This window comes from Coregonus lavaretus (assembly GCF_964263955.1).
Source record: "Coregonus lavaretus genome assembly, contig: HAP1_SCAFFOLD_553, whole genome shotgun sequence".
NCBI classification, from domain to species: Eukaryota; Metazoa; Chordata; class Actinopteri; order Salmoniformes; family Salmonidae; genus Coregonus; species Coregonus lavaretus.
Genome location: NW_028159156.1, coordinates 274,037 through 286,825, shown reverse-complemented (window position 1 = coordinate 286,825; position 12,789 = coordinate 274,037). Strand labels below are relative to the sequence as shown.

Sequence of the window (12,789 nt, the reverse complement as noted above, 5' to 3'; positions counted from 1 at the left end):
CAAGAACACCATCCCAACCGTGAAGCATGGAGGTGGAAACATCATTCTTTGGGGATGTTTTTCTGCAAAGGGGACAGGACGACTGCACCGTATTGAGGGGAGGATGGATGGGGCCATGTATCATGAGATCTTGGCCAACAACCTCCTTCCCTCAGTAAGAGCATTGAAGATGGGTCGTGGCTGTGTCTTCCAGCATGACAACGACCCAAAACACACAGACAGGGCAACTAAGGAGTAGCTCCGTAAGAAGCATCTCAAGGTCCTGGAGTTGCCTAGCCAGTCTCTAGACCTGAACCCAATAGAAACTCTTTGGAGGGAGCTGAATGTCCGTATTGCCCTGGATGGAGGAGTGGGCCAAAATCCCTGCTGCAGTGTGTGCAAACCTGGTCAAGACCTACAGGAAACGTATGATCTCTGTAATTGCAAACAAAGGTTTCTGTACCAAATATTAAGTTCTGCTTTTCTGATGTATCAAATACTTATGTCATGCGATAAAATGCAAACTAATTACTTATAAATCATTCAATGTGATTTTCTGGATCTTTGTTTTAGATTCCGTCTCTCACAGTTGAAGTGTACCTATGATAAAAAATTACAGACCTCTACATGCTTTGTAAGTAGGAAAACCTGCAAAATCGGCAGTGTATTAAATACTTGTTCTCCCCACTGTATAAATGCCTGGAGCATTTCAATTTTGGACAATCTCTTATAAACTGGGTTAAAATCATGTATAGTAACCCTAGGTGTAAAATTGTAAAAAAATGGCTATTTCTCAGAAAGTTTTAAACTGTCAAGGGGAGTGAAACAAGATTGTCCACTATCAGCATATCTATTTATTATGACCATCGAGATGTTAGCTATTACAATCAGATCCAACAATAATATCAAGGGATTAGAAATCCAGGGCTTAAAAACAAAGGTGTCATTGAACGCTGATGATTCATGTTTTCTTTTAAACCCACAACTTGAATCACTCCACAGCCTCATAGAGGATCTAGATAAATGTTCTAACCTCTCTGGATTACAACCAAATTATGATAAATGTACTATATTACGTATTGGATCACTAACAAATACAATTTCTACATTACCATGTAGTTTACCAATAAAATGGACTGATGGTGATGTGGATATACTAGGAATACATATCCCAAATGAAATAAATGATCTCACTCCAATACATTTTAATAGAAAGTTAGCAAAAATAGATTAGATCTTTCTACCTTGGACAGGTAAATACCTGTCAATTTGTAGAAAAATCACCCTGATTAACTCTTTAGTATTATCCCGGTTTACCTATTTTCTTATGGTCTTGTCTACGCCTAGCGAACAGTTCTTTAAATTATATGAGAAAAAAAATATTCCATTTTATTTGGAACTGCAAGCCAGACAAAATTAAACGGGCCTATTTATGAAATGAATATGAATTTGGAGGACAGAAACTATTAAATATTAAAGCATTAGACCTATCACTAAAAGCTTCAGTCATACAAAATTATACTTAAATCTGAACTGGTTCTCTAGCAAATTAGTAAGATTGTCTCACCCAATGTTCAAGAAGGGACTTTTTCCCTTTATTCAGAATACAACCTCTCACTTTCAGTTATTTGAAAAGGAAATCATCTTCCAAATATCACTATTTCTAAAACAAGCCATAGAAAGTTGGTTGCAATTTCAATTTAATCCTCCAGAAATGACAGAACAAATATTGCAACAAATATTGTGGTTAAACTCAAATATACTAAATGATCAAATAAACCTTTTTATTTGACAACATTTTAAAAAATGTATAATCTTCGTAAATGATATTATCGGTAGGACTGGTGGAGTTATATCGCACATGTAACTAACAAAAACATATGGAAATGTCTGCTCTACCCAACATTACTGTCACAATCGTCTAATGAGGAGGACCAAGGCGCAGCGTTGCGGGTGAACATATTTATATTTATTAACTAGATCACACGATCAAAACAATGAACGAAACGTGAAGTCCTTCGATACACAAACCAAAAGGAACAAGAAACCACAACACAAAGTGAAAAGACCGATAGTTAAATATGGCTCCCAATCAGAGACAACCAGCTGTCACTCGTTGCCTCTGATTGGGAGTCACTCAGCCCAACATAGAAAATCAAACATAGAATACACACCCTGGCTCAACATAACATTGTCCCCAGAGCCAGGGCGTGACAGTACCCCCCCCCAAAGGCGCGGACTCCGGCCGCGCCAAACAACCACAACAGGGGAGGTACCGGGTGGGCACTCCGCCTCGGCGGCGGATCCGGCTCCGGACATGACCCAGGCACGGGTTGTGCTGGACTGACGACGCACACCCCTGGCTTGATGCGTGGAGGAGGAACGGGCCGGACCGGGCCGACGAAGCGCACCCCTGACTTGGTGCGGGGAGCAGGAATGAGCCGGACCGGGCTGACGACGCGCACCACTGACCCGGTGCGGGGAGCTTGGACGGGCCGGACCGGGCTGGCGACGCGCACCACAGACTTGGTGCGGAGAGCAGGAACGGGCCGGACAGGGCTGACGAAACGCACCTTAGACTTGGTGCGGAGAGCAGGCACGGGCCGTGCCGGACTGACGACGCACACCACTGGCTTGGTGCGGGAAGCTTGGATGGGCCGGACTGGGCTGGCGACGCGCACCACAGACTTGGTGCGGAGAGCAGGAACGGGCCGTGCCGGACTGACGACGCACACCACTGGCTTGGTGCGGGAAGCTTGGATGGGCCGGACTGGGCTGGCGACGCGCACCACAGACTTGGTGCGGAGAGCAGGAACGGGCCGTGCCGGACTGACGACGCACACCACTGGCCTGGTGCGGGAAGCTTGGATGGGCCGGACTGGGCTGGCGACGCGCACCACAGACTCGGTGCGGAGCGCAGGAACGGGCCGGGCTGGGCTGTCGACGCACACCGTAGGTTTGGTGCGGGGAGCAGGAATAGACCGGACCGTACTGGGGACACACACCACTGGCTCTACACCGGGATCTGGAACGGGCCGGACCGGACTGGCAACACACGCCAGTACCTCTCGCCGTGCCTCTACACCTTCCATCCCCTCTTCTACCAGTGGCCCCCGTAACCTGGCGGCCTCCTCTGCAACCCCGCTGGACCGCTCCATAGCGGCCTCCTGCTGCCCCGACGTCGTGAGCCCCCCCCTAAAAAATTTCTGGGGGTCTCTCCTCCCCGTGGGCCAGGCCTCCATCATTCTCGCCCACCTCTCGCTCCTCTGTCTCCAACCCTTGTCACTCAGCTCCTCAATGGGCTTGACCCAGTCGAAGCTGCCACGGAGATCTATTAGCGATGGCTCCTGGACACGCTGCTTGGTCTGGTCTTGGTGGTTTCTTCTGTCACGATCGTCTAATGAGGAGGACCAAGGCGCAGCGTTGCGGGTGAACATATTTATATTTATTAACTAGATCACACGATCAAAACAATGAACGAAACGTGAAGTCCTTCGATACACAAACCAAAAGGAACAAGAAACCACAACACAAAGTGAAAAGACCGATAGTTAAATATGGCTCCCAATCAGAGACAACCAGCTGTCACTCGTTGCCTCTGATTGGGAGTCACTCAGCCCAACATAGAAAATCAAACATAGAATACACACCCTGGCTCAACATAACATTGTCCCCAGAGCCAGGGCGTGACAATTACAACCAAATAATTGCACCATTACCACAAAAATGGAAGAGGAAAGTGGAAGAAGGAAAAAGTAAGGAACTTGTCTGTCGGCCTTGCATTAAAGAACAAAATTGGTTAAAGAAAATTGTGATAAATAAAAAAGTTTACCAGTTTCATTTCAGGACCAAAAGATTAACAGCCGTCCCATATAGATTGCAAAATAGTTGAGAAGAGATTTTTGACGTACCGATCCCATGGCATAGTGTTTATGAACTGATACGCTAAACGACACCAGATTCAAAACTTAGAATTTTTCAATTTAAATTATTATATAAAATTCTTGCTACCAATAGAATGTTATTTGTATGGGGGATACAATCTTCCCAGCTCTGCAGATTTTGCTGCGAAGAGACAGAATCATTAGATCAATTGTTTTGGTACTGTCCATTTGTAGCTTGTTTCTGGACACAGGTCCAGGAATGGCTGAAGGATTGCAATATTTGCATGGAGCTGACCCTGCAGATAGCACTACTGGGTGATCTGAAAAGTCATAGTCAATCGATCAATAATATAATAATACTTTTAGCAAAAATGTTTATTTTCAATTTACAATCTGTAGAAACAATGAGAATAGAAAGGTTCAGAACATTTGTAAAATATCACAGTACAGATGAAAAGTATATGGCGAATAGAAATCCAATATGGATGGTGTTAAGAGATAGATGGGAGGTGTTGAATGGAGCTGAAGGATGGGACTAATAACAACAACTAATAACAACAAGATAACTAGTGTAAGGCATGCTGTGTCCATAATAAGTATATAGGTTATATATTGTGAACTTTTGTGAAAGAGCACAGTTGGAAAGATATGGCATATAGAAGCAAACCAGATGGACATTATGAAAATGATTAGAGGAAGTTCAGGAGTAAAAACAAACAAAATATAATTATTGACTGTGTCCATAAAATGTATATAGTATGTATAAGCTGGAAGTAGAGGCCTAAGCATTGCTGTTCACTAGTTTACTCCAATTAGGGAAGGGATGGTGGGGTTGGAAAGTAATGAAGGGAAATATATATTTAGAAAAAGGATATGTATGTATATGTGTATATGTACAGTGAGGGAAAAAAGTATTTGATCCCCTGCTGATTTTGTACGTTTACCCACTGACAAAGACATGATCAGTCTATAATTTTAATGGTAGGTTTATTTGAACAGTGAGAGACAGAATAACAAACAAAAAATCCAGAAAAACGTATGTCAGAAATGTTATAAATTGATTTGCATTTTAATGAGGGAAATAAGTATTTGACCCCTCTGCAAAACATGACTTAGTACTTGGTGGCAAAACCCTTGTTGGCAATCACAGAGGTCAGACGTTTATTGTAGTTGGCCCCCAGGTTTGCACACATCTCAGAAGTTATTTTGTGTTTCTTCCATTTGCGAATAATCTCACCAACTGTTGTCACCTTCTCACCAAGCTGTCTTGTAGCCCATTCCAGCCTTGTGTAGGTCTACAATCTTGTCCCTGACATCCTTGGAGAGCTCTCTGGTCTTGGCCATGGTGGAGAGTTTGGAATCTGATTGATTGATTGCTTCTGTGGACAGGTGTCTTTTACGCAGGTAACAAACTGAGATTAGGAGCACTCCCTTTAAGAGTGTGCTCCTAATCTCAGCTCGTTACCTGTATTAAAGACACCTGGGAGCCAGAAATCTTTCTGATTGAGAGGGGGTCAAATACTTATTTCCCTCAATAAAATGCAAATCAATTTCTAACCAAATCTTATTTAACGAGGAAAAGTATAAAAACCACTTCTGTGGTCATCACTATCCTCTTGCAACAGGACCAGCTGGATGGCAAAAACAGTGCTAATAGTACCTCAAAAGTAATATTGATAAAAAAATAACTATTGACCATTCCAAAAGAGTTGAAAATGAAAGGTTTGAGTGAGGAAAAGAAGGGTTCAATTCTGGCTTTACAGGCAGAGGGATACAGTGAGCGTCAGGTTGCTTCCATCCTTAAAATTTCAAAGACAGCGGTTCATAAGAACAAGGTCAAGCAGCAGACATTGGGGACAACAAAGCTACAGACCGGCAGAGGGCAAAAACTACTCCCTACTGACCGGGATGACCGCCAACTCATTCGAATGTCACTCAACAACTGTAGGATGACATCAAGTGACCTACAAAAAGAATGGCAAACGGCAGCTGGGGTGAAGTGCTGTAGACTAGACTGTAGGGGAAATACTGTGTAGAGCCAGCATTGCCAAGAGGACTAGACTGTAGGGGAAATACTGTGTAGAGCCAGCATACCAAGAGGACTAGACTGTAGGGGAAATACTGTGTAGAGCCAGCATTGCCAAGAGGACTAGACTGTAGGGGAAATACTGTGTAGAGCCAGCATGCCAAGAGGACTAGACTGTAGGGGAAATACTATGTAGAGCCATCATGCCAAGAGGACTAGACTGTAGGGGAAATACTGTGTAGAGCCAGCGTGCCAAGAGGACTAGACTGTAGGGGAAATACTGTGTAGAGCCAGCATGCCAAGAGGACTAGACTGTAGGGGAAATATAAGAGAGGCAGATTGTTATTGTGTGTCTACTGTATGTTTATGTCTAAATAAACCACTACATTACACTGATGCATAAACTCTCTATAGCTTAAAGAAGCAGGACCTGACTGGGTGAGCAGAGCAGCCTCTAGCCCCTCCCTCCCTGACATGGCCATACCCACAATGTGATCCCCAGAGGAATCCCCACAAAGGAAGCCAGTGGGATAGTATTTAACTCAGAGTAGAGAGACAACCTGACCGACATGGGTCTGTGTGGCGCTGTGTTACCCCATACCTTCTACACATCAGGGGAATGAGTCTCTCTCCGGCTCCTGCTCTGGATCCAAGTCTGGCTGGTAGTCTGGGTCTTCTACATCTGGCTGTGGTGGCTGGTGGGCTTTCCTTGCTCTGGTCTGCCTCTGCCTCTGCCTCTGGGCTGGAGTCTGTCAGATGCAGGCTCCAGGGCACCCCTTGTCCTCCGGCGTTCTCCCAGGACGGGGACTTTGTCATCGGGGGTGTTTTCTCCATCCACTACTACATGAACACTGTGGAACACAGCTACACCAGCCTGCCTGAACCCCTGCAGTGCACCGGGAGGTCAGTGAGCGCAAGAGGGAGTGGGGGACAGGGACTGTGGCTGTGTGGGGAGACAGATAAACTGTGTTTGAAAGACAGAGAAACAGTGTGTTTAAAGACAAATAAAGAGTGTTTTAAAGACATATAAACAGATAAACAGTGTTTTAAAGACAGATAAAGTGTTTTAAAGACAAAGAAACCGAGTGTTTGTGTCATAGAGAGTAGATAAAGCCTACTGTTACAAAGGATCACATTTTCAAAATGGAGGCTATCCTACAATGTCCTCAATTGGAGATAACAAATGTGTCGGCCTATTGACAGTGTGGAATATAAGGATAGATATTAGGCTATTTGCCCTGGTAACTGTATTCAATAAAAATACATTCTACGTGCTAGTTTACCATTTAGTCAAGAGGTGCTCACTCACCCATCTTCTATTTACAGTATGGATTCCCGTGAGTTGCGCTTCTCGCGCGCCATGGTCTTCGCAGTTGAGGAAATAAACAACAGTTCGGACCTGCTACCGGGTGTCACGCTTGGTTATCAAGTGCACGACTCGTGCTCCTCAGTCCTGATGGCCGTGAAAGTGGCCTTCCAGCTGGCTAACGGCCTGGACCCCATGTTTGATACCGGAGAACAGTGCTCGGGGTCGGCTACGGTGACAGCTATTGTGGGCGAGTCTGCCTCCACACCTACCATCAGCATGTCGCGCATCATCGGCCCTTTTGGCATTCCTCAGGTAAACTCCTGTGGAAAGAAATCATTCAGCTTCTTTTAACTTACTGTATTCCAACATTAATCTCCTCTCTTTCAGGAAAGAAATCTACTTTTAACTTACTCTATTCCAACTGTATTCACCTCTCCTTCAGAAATAGACATTTCTGTGTGAAATTATCTGGAGAAAGTGTGGAGAACGTCTGGAGGCATTTAAACAATCTGAGGACTATCTTTCATAGGCTAGGTTGTTATGGGAGACCAGGGATTGGTGTCACACTTTTTACTCATGTATTTCTCAGCACCAGTATGTCTTATTAAACTATTTTCAACATGAGTAGAATGACCAAGGTCTTGGGTAGAAATGTGTATCCTTTTCATTCTGTCCTAATGAAAAACAATAAATTGGGTTATTATTAGTAATGTATCCCTAACATCATATTACATAGCTAAAGGGAAAAAATAAGGAAGTAGCCTATAAATGAGACTTGTTTGGCCGACATTATGTTCTTTCTCATGTTTTCGACTGTCTGTTTTTACCTAGGTGAGCCACTATTCCACCTGTGCGTGTCTGAGTGATAAGAAACAGTTTCCAACCTTCTTCAGAACCATCCCCAGTGACCAGTTCCAGGCTGCCGCTCTGGCCCGCCTCATCAGATACTTCGGCTGGACCTGGATTGGGGCGGTCCGTTCCGACTCCGACTACGGTAATAACGGGATGGCGGCGTTCCTACAGGAGGCACAAGAGCAGGGCATCTGTGTGGAGTACTCTGAAGCCTTCTTCCGTACCAACCCACTCAGCAGAGTGCAACGGGTGGCCGACGTGATCCGCAGGTCATCCATGATTACTTGTGAACTTTTCATTCACACAAAACCATATTTGTAAAATATTCTATTGTTATTAATTTCTCTGTTTTCCCAAAGCTGACCTGTGAGACCAACACGATTTGCATATTTCAAGCATGACAAAAGTGTTGATTAATACTGATCTTCATGTTCACTTCACTGAGACATTCCAAAAAATGACAAACATGACAAGCATGTTTTATGTTTTAATCATGTTCCCCAGCTCCACAGCCCGGGTGGTGGTTGCATTCGTAGCCTCTGGGGACATGAGGATCCTGCTGAAAGAGTTGGACCGTCTGCCCTCTCCGCCCCGTCAGTGGATCGGGAGTGAGACCTGGATCACCGACCCATATATGTTGCGCTTCAGCCTGTGTGCCGGGGCCATCGGATTTGGCATCCAGCGCTCTGTCATCCCCGGCCTCAGGGACTTCCTCCTGGACCTCTCCCCCCAGAAGGTGTCCAGCTCTCCCCTGCTCACTGAGTTCTGGGAGGGAGCCTTTGGCTGTCGGCTGGAGATAGGTATCTACAGTGTCCTATCTATCTATCTATCTATCTATCTATCTATCTATCTATCTATCTATCTATCTATCTATCTATCTATCTATCTATCTATCTATCTATCTATCTATCTATCTATCTATCTATCTATCTATCTATCTATCTATCTATCTATCTATCTATCTATCTATCTATCTATCTATCTATCTATCTATCTATCTATCTATCTATCTATCTATCTATCTATCTATCTATCTATCTATCTATCTATCTATATATCTACTTATCTAACATTCTGTCTGTCTGTCTGTAGGGACTACTACAGGTGTTGGGGTTAAGGAGAAGGTTTGTGATGGTAGTGAGGATATACGTCAGCTACAGACCCCCTACACAGATACATCCCAGCTGCGTGTCACTAACATGGTGTATAAAGCTGTTTACGCCATAGCACACGCCATCCACAGCATCGTTTGTGAAGAGAGAGCAAACTCCACTGTGCACTGTGACAAAAACCTCAATGTGAAACCAACACAGGTGAATGACTAGATTAAAGTAAAATGTCCTGATAGATATGTTTATTTAGACTACATGTATGAAGGAGTTCTCACTATACATTACAGCTGGTTCTGAAGTAACACCTCTGATAAATACATCAGGTAAATGAGGGTTCTGTTTCTCTCTCTCTCAATTCATCCCTCTCTTTCCCTCTCTCCCTCTCTATACCTCTCTCCGTCCCTCATCCCCTCTCTTCATCTCTCTCTCCCTCTCTCCATCTCTCTCTCCCTCTCTCTCCATCTCTCTCTTCCCCTCTCTCCATCTCTCTCTTCCTCTCTCTCGCTCTCTCTCTCTCCATCTCTCTCTCTCTCTCCACCTCTCTTCCCCTCTCTCCATCTATCTCTCCCTCTCTCCATCTTGCTTCCCCTCTCTCCATCTCTATCTCCATCTATCTCTCCCTCTCTCCATCTCTCTTCCCCTCTCTCCATCTATCTCTCCCTCTCTCCATCTCTCTTTCCCTCTCTCCATCTCTCTTTCCCTCTCTCCATCTCTATCTCCATCTATCTCTCCCTCTCTCCATCTCTCTTCCCCTCTCTCCATCTCTCTCTCCATCTCTCTATTCCCTTCTCTCCATCTCTCTCTCTCTCTCTCCACCTCTCTTCCCCTCTCTCCATCGATCTCTCCCTCTCTCCATCTCTCTTCATCTCTCTCTCCATCTATCTCTCCCTCTTTTTCCTTCATACTTTCTCCCTTGCCCTTCCAACCCTCAGGTCCTGGAGAGATTGAGGAGGGTGAATTTCTCCCGTAACGGGTACCAGGTGTCTTTCGATGCCAACGGGGACCCAGTGGCCACCTATGAGCTGGTCAACTGGCAGATAGGGGAGAGTGGGAAGATGGAATTTGTGACAGTGGGGCGCTATGATGCATCCCTGCCCCCTGACCAGAGGTTTCACATGGAGAGGGAAATCACCTGGGTAAAGAACAGTACACAGGTGCCTGTGTCAGTGTGCAGTGAGAGCTGTCCCCCAGGCACTCGTAAGGCTGCACAGAAAGGAAAGCCTGTCTGCTGTTATGACTGTATCCCATGTGCAGAGGGAGAGATCAGCAATAACACAGGTAGGCCTATAGGAATAGTTGGCAGAAAATGTGTGGTCATTTCTGTCATTGTTTACTATATAGTGGTTTATTCATATTAATAGCACTACAAAGGTAGTGTCTATCAATCACGTTCATGTTCTTAATATCTTATGTAAGCTGCACAGCAATTCAACATTCTTTAAGGTAAACTGCCCATGTGCAGCATTGTGGGACATGTATTTGTATGTGTAAATATATAAAACCTGAACCTGCTATTATTAACATTTGATTTCTGTTGTTTTGTCCTGGTCAGATTCTTCAGACTGTCTGATCTGTCCAGAGGACCACAGGCCCAACACTGAGAGAGACCGCTGCATCCTCAAGCCTGTGGAATTCCTGTCCTTCCACGAGGTTCTCGGAATTGTCCTGACCGCCTTCTCTGTGGGCGGGGCTTTTCTGGCCATCTCCACGGCAACAGTCTTCTACCGCCACCGAACTTCGGCCATCGTCAGGGCCAACAACTCTGAGCTGAGCTTCCTGCTGCTCTTCTCCTTGACTCTGTGTTTTCTGTGTTCTCTTACTTTCATTGGCCGGCCCTCTGAGTGGTCCTGTATGCTGCGCCACACAGCGTTTGGGATCACCTTCGTCCTCTGCATCTCTTGTGTTCTGGGGAAAACAATAGTGGTGTTGATGGCCTTCAGGGCTACAATTCCAGACAGTAATGTCATGAAATGGTTTGGGCCTCCACAGCAGAGATTGACTGTGGTGTCCTTCACGTTTGTCCAGGCTTTGATATGCACTCTGTGGTTGGTCCTGTCCCCTCCCTTCCCCGTTAAAAACCTCACTACCTACAAGGAAAAGATCATTCTAGAGTGTGATGTGGGTTCAGCTCTTGGTTTCTGGGCTGTGTTGGGGTATATAGGACTCCTGGCTCTCTTGTGCTTTGTGCTGGCTTTTCTGGCTCGAAAGCTGCCTGATAACTTCAATGAGGCCAGATTCATCACCTTCAGCATGCTCATATTCTGTGCAGTCTGGATCACCTTTATCCCAGCTTATGTCAGCTCTCCTGGGAAGTTCACTGTAGCTGTGGAGATATTTGCTATCATCGCCTCTAGCTTTGGGTTGTTCTTTTTATTATTTGTTCCAAAATGCTTTATTATTCTGTTCAGGCCGGAGAAGAACACCAAGAAACACCTTATGGGGAAGAACACATTGTAACATTCAGTGATATGGTATATCAAACAGTTAGGTAGCACTACTCTGACAGAGATTACCATGAATTTAGCAGATAATCATTGGTAACATTGTAACTAGAAACATGACACAGGGTCACTTTGGATATTGCAATGTTTTGAGATATTGTTCAAATCTAGAGTGTTCAATCTAATTTGACCAGCTAAATGATGTGGTTAGCAGTAGCCTACAGAGTGGAACCACTTCCATGTTGTTTGTAAAAAAAGATGTATTCCTTTATGATTTGATATAACATTGAAGTGCATGTGTTCAATTGCTATTTTAATTCATCATATGATGTATTATAACAGTATACTACAATAAACATGTTCAGATACATCTGTGTCTTGTCAATGATTTGCTTGGCCTTTCAATCCACATTTGTTAGATACCTTGTTTTATATATTCATTATATTTTATTAATTACAGATCACATACAACCAACTTTATCACATTATTCCAAACACTTCCACCCAGTGTCCAGTAAGGGGCAGTCTTCTCATGCAAACGTCAACTACTAGAACAGTTGATTTAGTAATTAGGACACACACTGTACAAGAAGCCAAATGGTTGCTGCATTCTAGTGCAATGTAGTGGACAGCAACCATAATGAGTTATTTGTTAGGAGTAACACTTTACAATTCAAAGGTCTGACTGCACATAGATGCTTGGGGAAAATGGTTACAACGGGGGACCAGATTGTTTGTGTCTCAGGTGAAGAGGGTGGATCTGATCTCCATCACCTAGGACATGACATAGATTAAATAGATTAATCAAATCTCACATTGTTGTCCATTCTTGCTCAATCTTGCATGCTTTCTCAAACGGCTGTAACTGTATATGCATTCGTAAATCAGGTCCTTTCTTGATTTGGGCTCTGGGATGTAACAACCATTGAGCATCTAAGCTTATGGTTGATTGTGGAGGAAAGGGGTTGAGTGTGTAAGTGTATGTGTGTGTATGTGTGTGTGTGTGTGTGTGTGTGTGTGTGTGTGTGTGTGTGTGTGTGTGTGTGTGTGTGTGTGTGTGTGTGTGTGTGTGTGTGTGTGTTTGTGTGTGTGTGTGTGTGTGTATCCCACATATGTTGCAAGGGGGTAAGGATGTTAGGGAGAATATAGGATGAATAACAATAATTCTTTGCCAAAATAATAATTG

At 44.4% G+C, this 12,789-nt stretch overlaps 1 protein-coding gene across 1 annotated transcript; it reads left to right on the top strand.

Moving 5' to 3' along the window:
- Window positions 1-6,658: 6,658 nt before the first annotated feature.
- LOC311123224 (extracellular calcium-sensing receptor-like) lies at window positions 6,659-11,619 on the top strand (the record flags this gene model as incomplete). Its single annotated transcript, XM_084197482.1, has 7 exons — window positions 6,659-6,792; window positions 7,216-7,510; window positions 8,030-8,319; window positions 8,555-8,859; window positions 9,143-9,363; window positions 10,095-10,440; window positions 10,715-11,619. The coding sequence occupies exons 1-7, from the start codon at window positions 6,734-6,736 to the stop codon at window positions 11,617-11,619; spliced, it is 2,421 nt and encodes an 806-aa protein (XP_084053608.1). The 5' UTR covers window positions 6,659-6,733.
- Window positions 11,620-12,789: the final 1,170 nt, after the last annotated feature.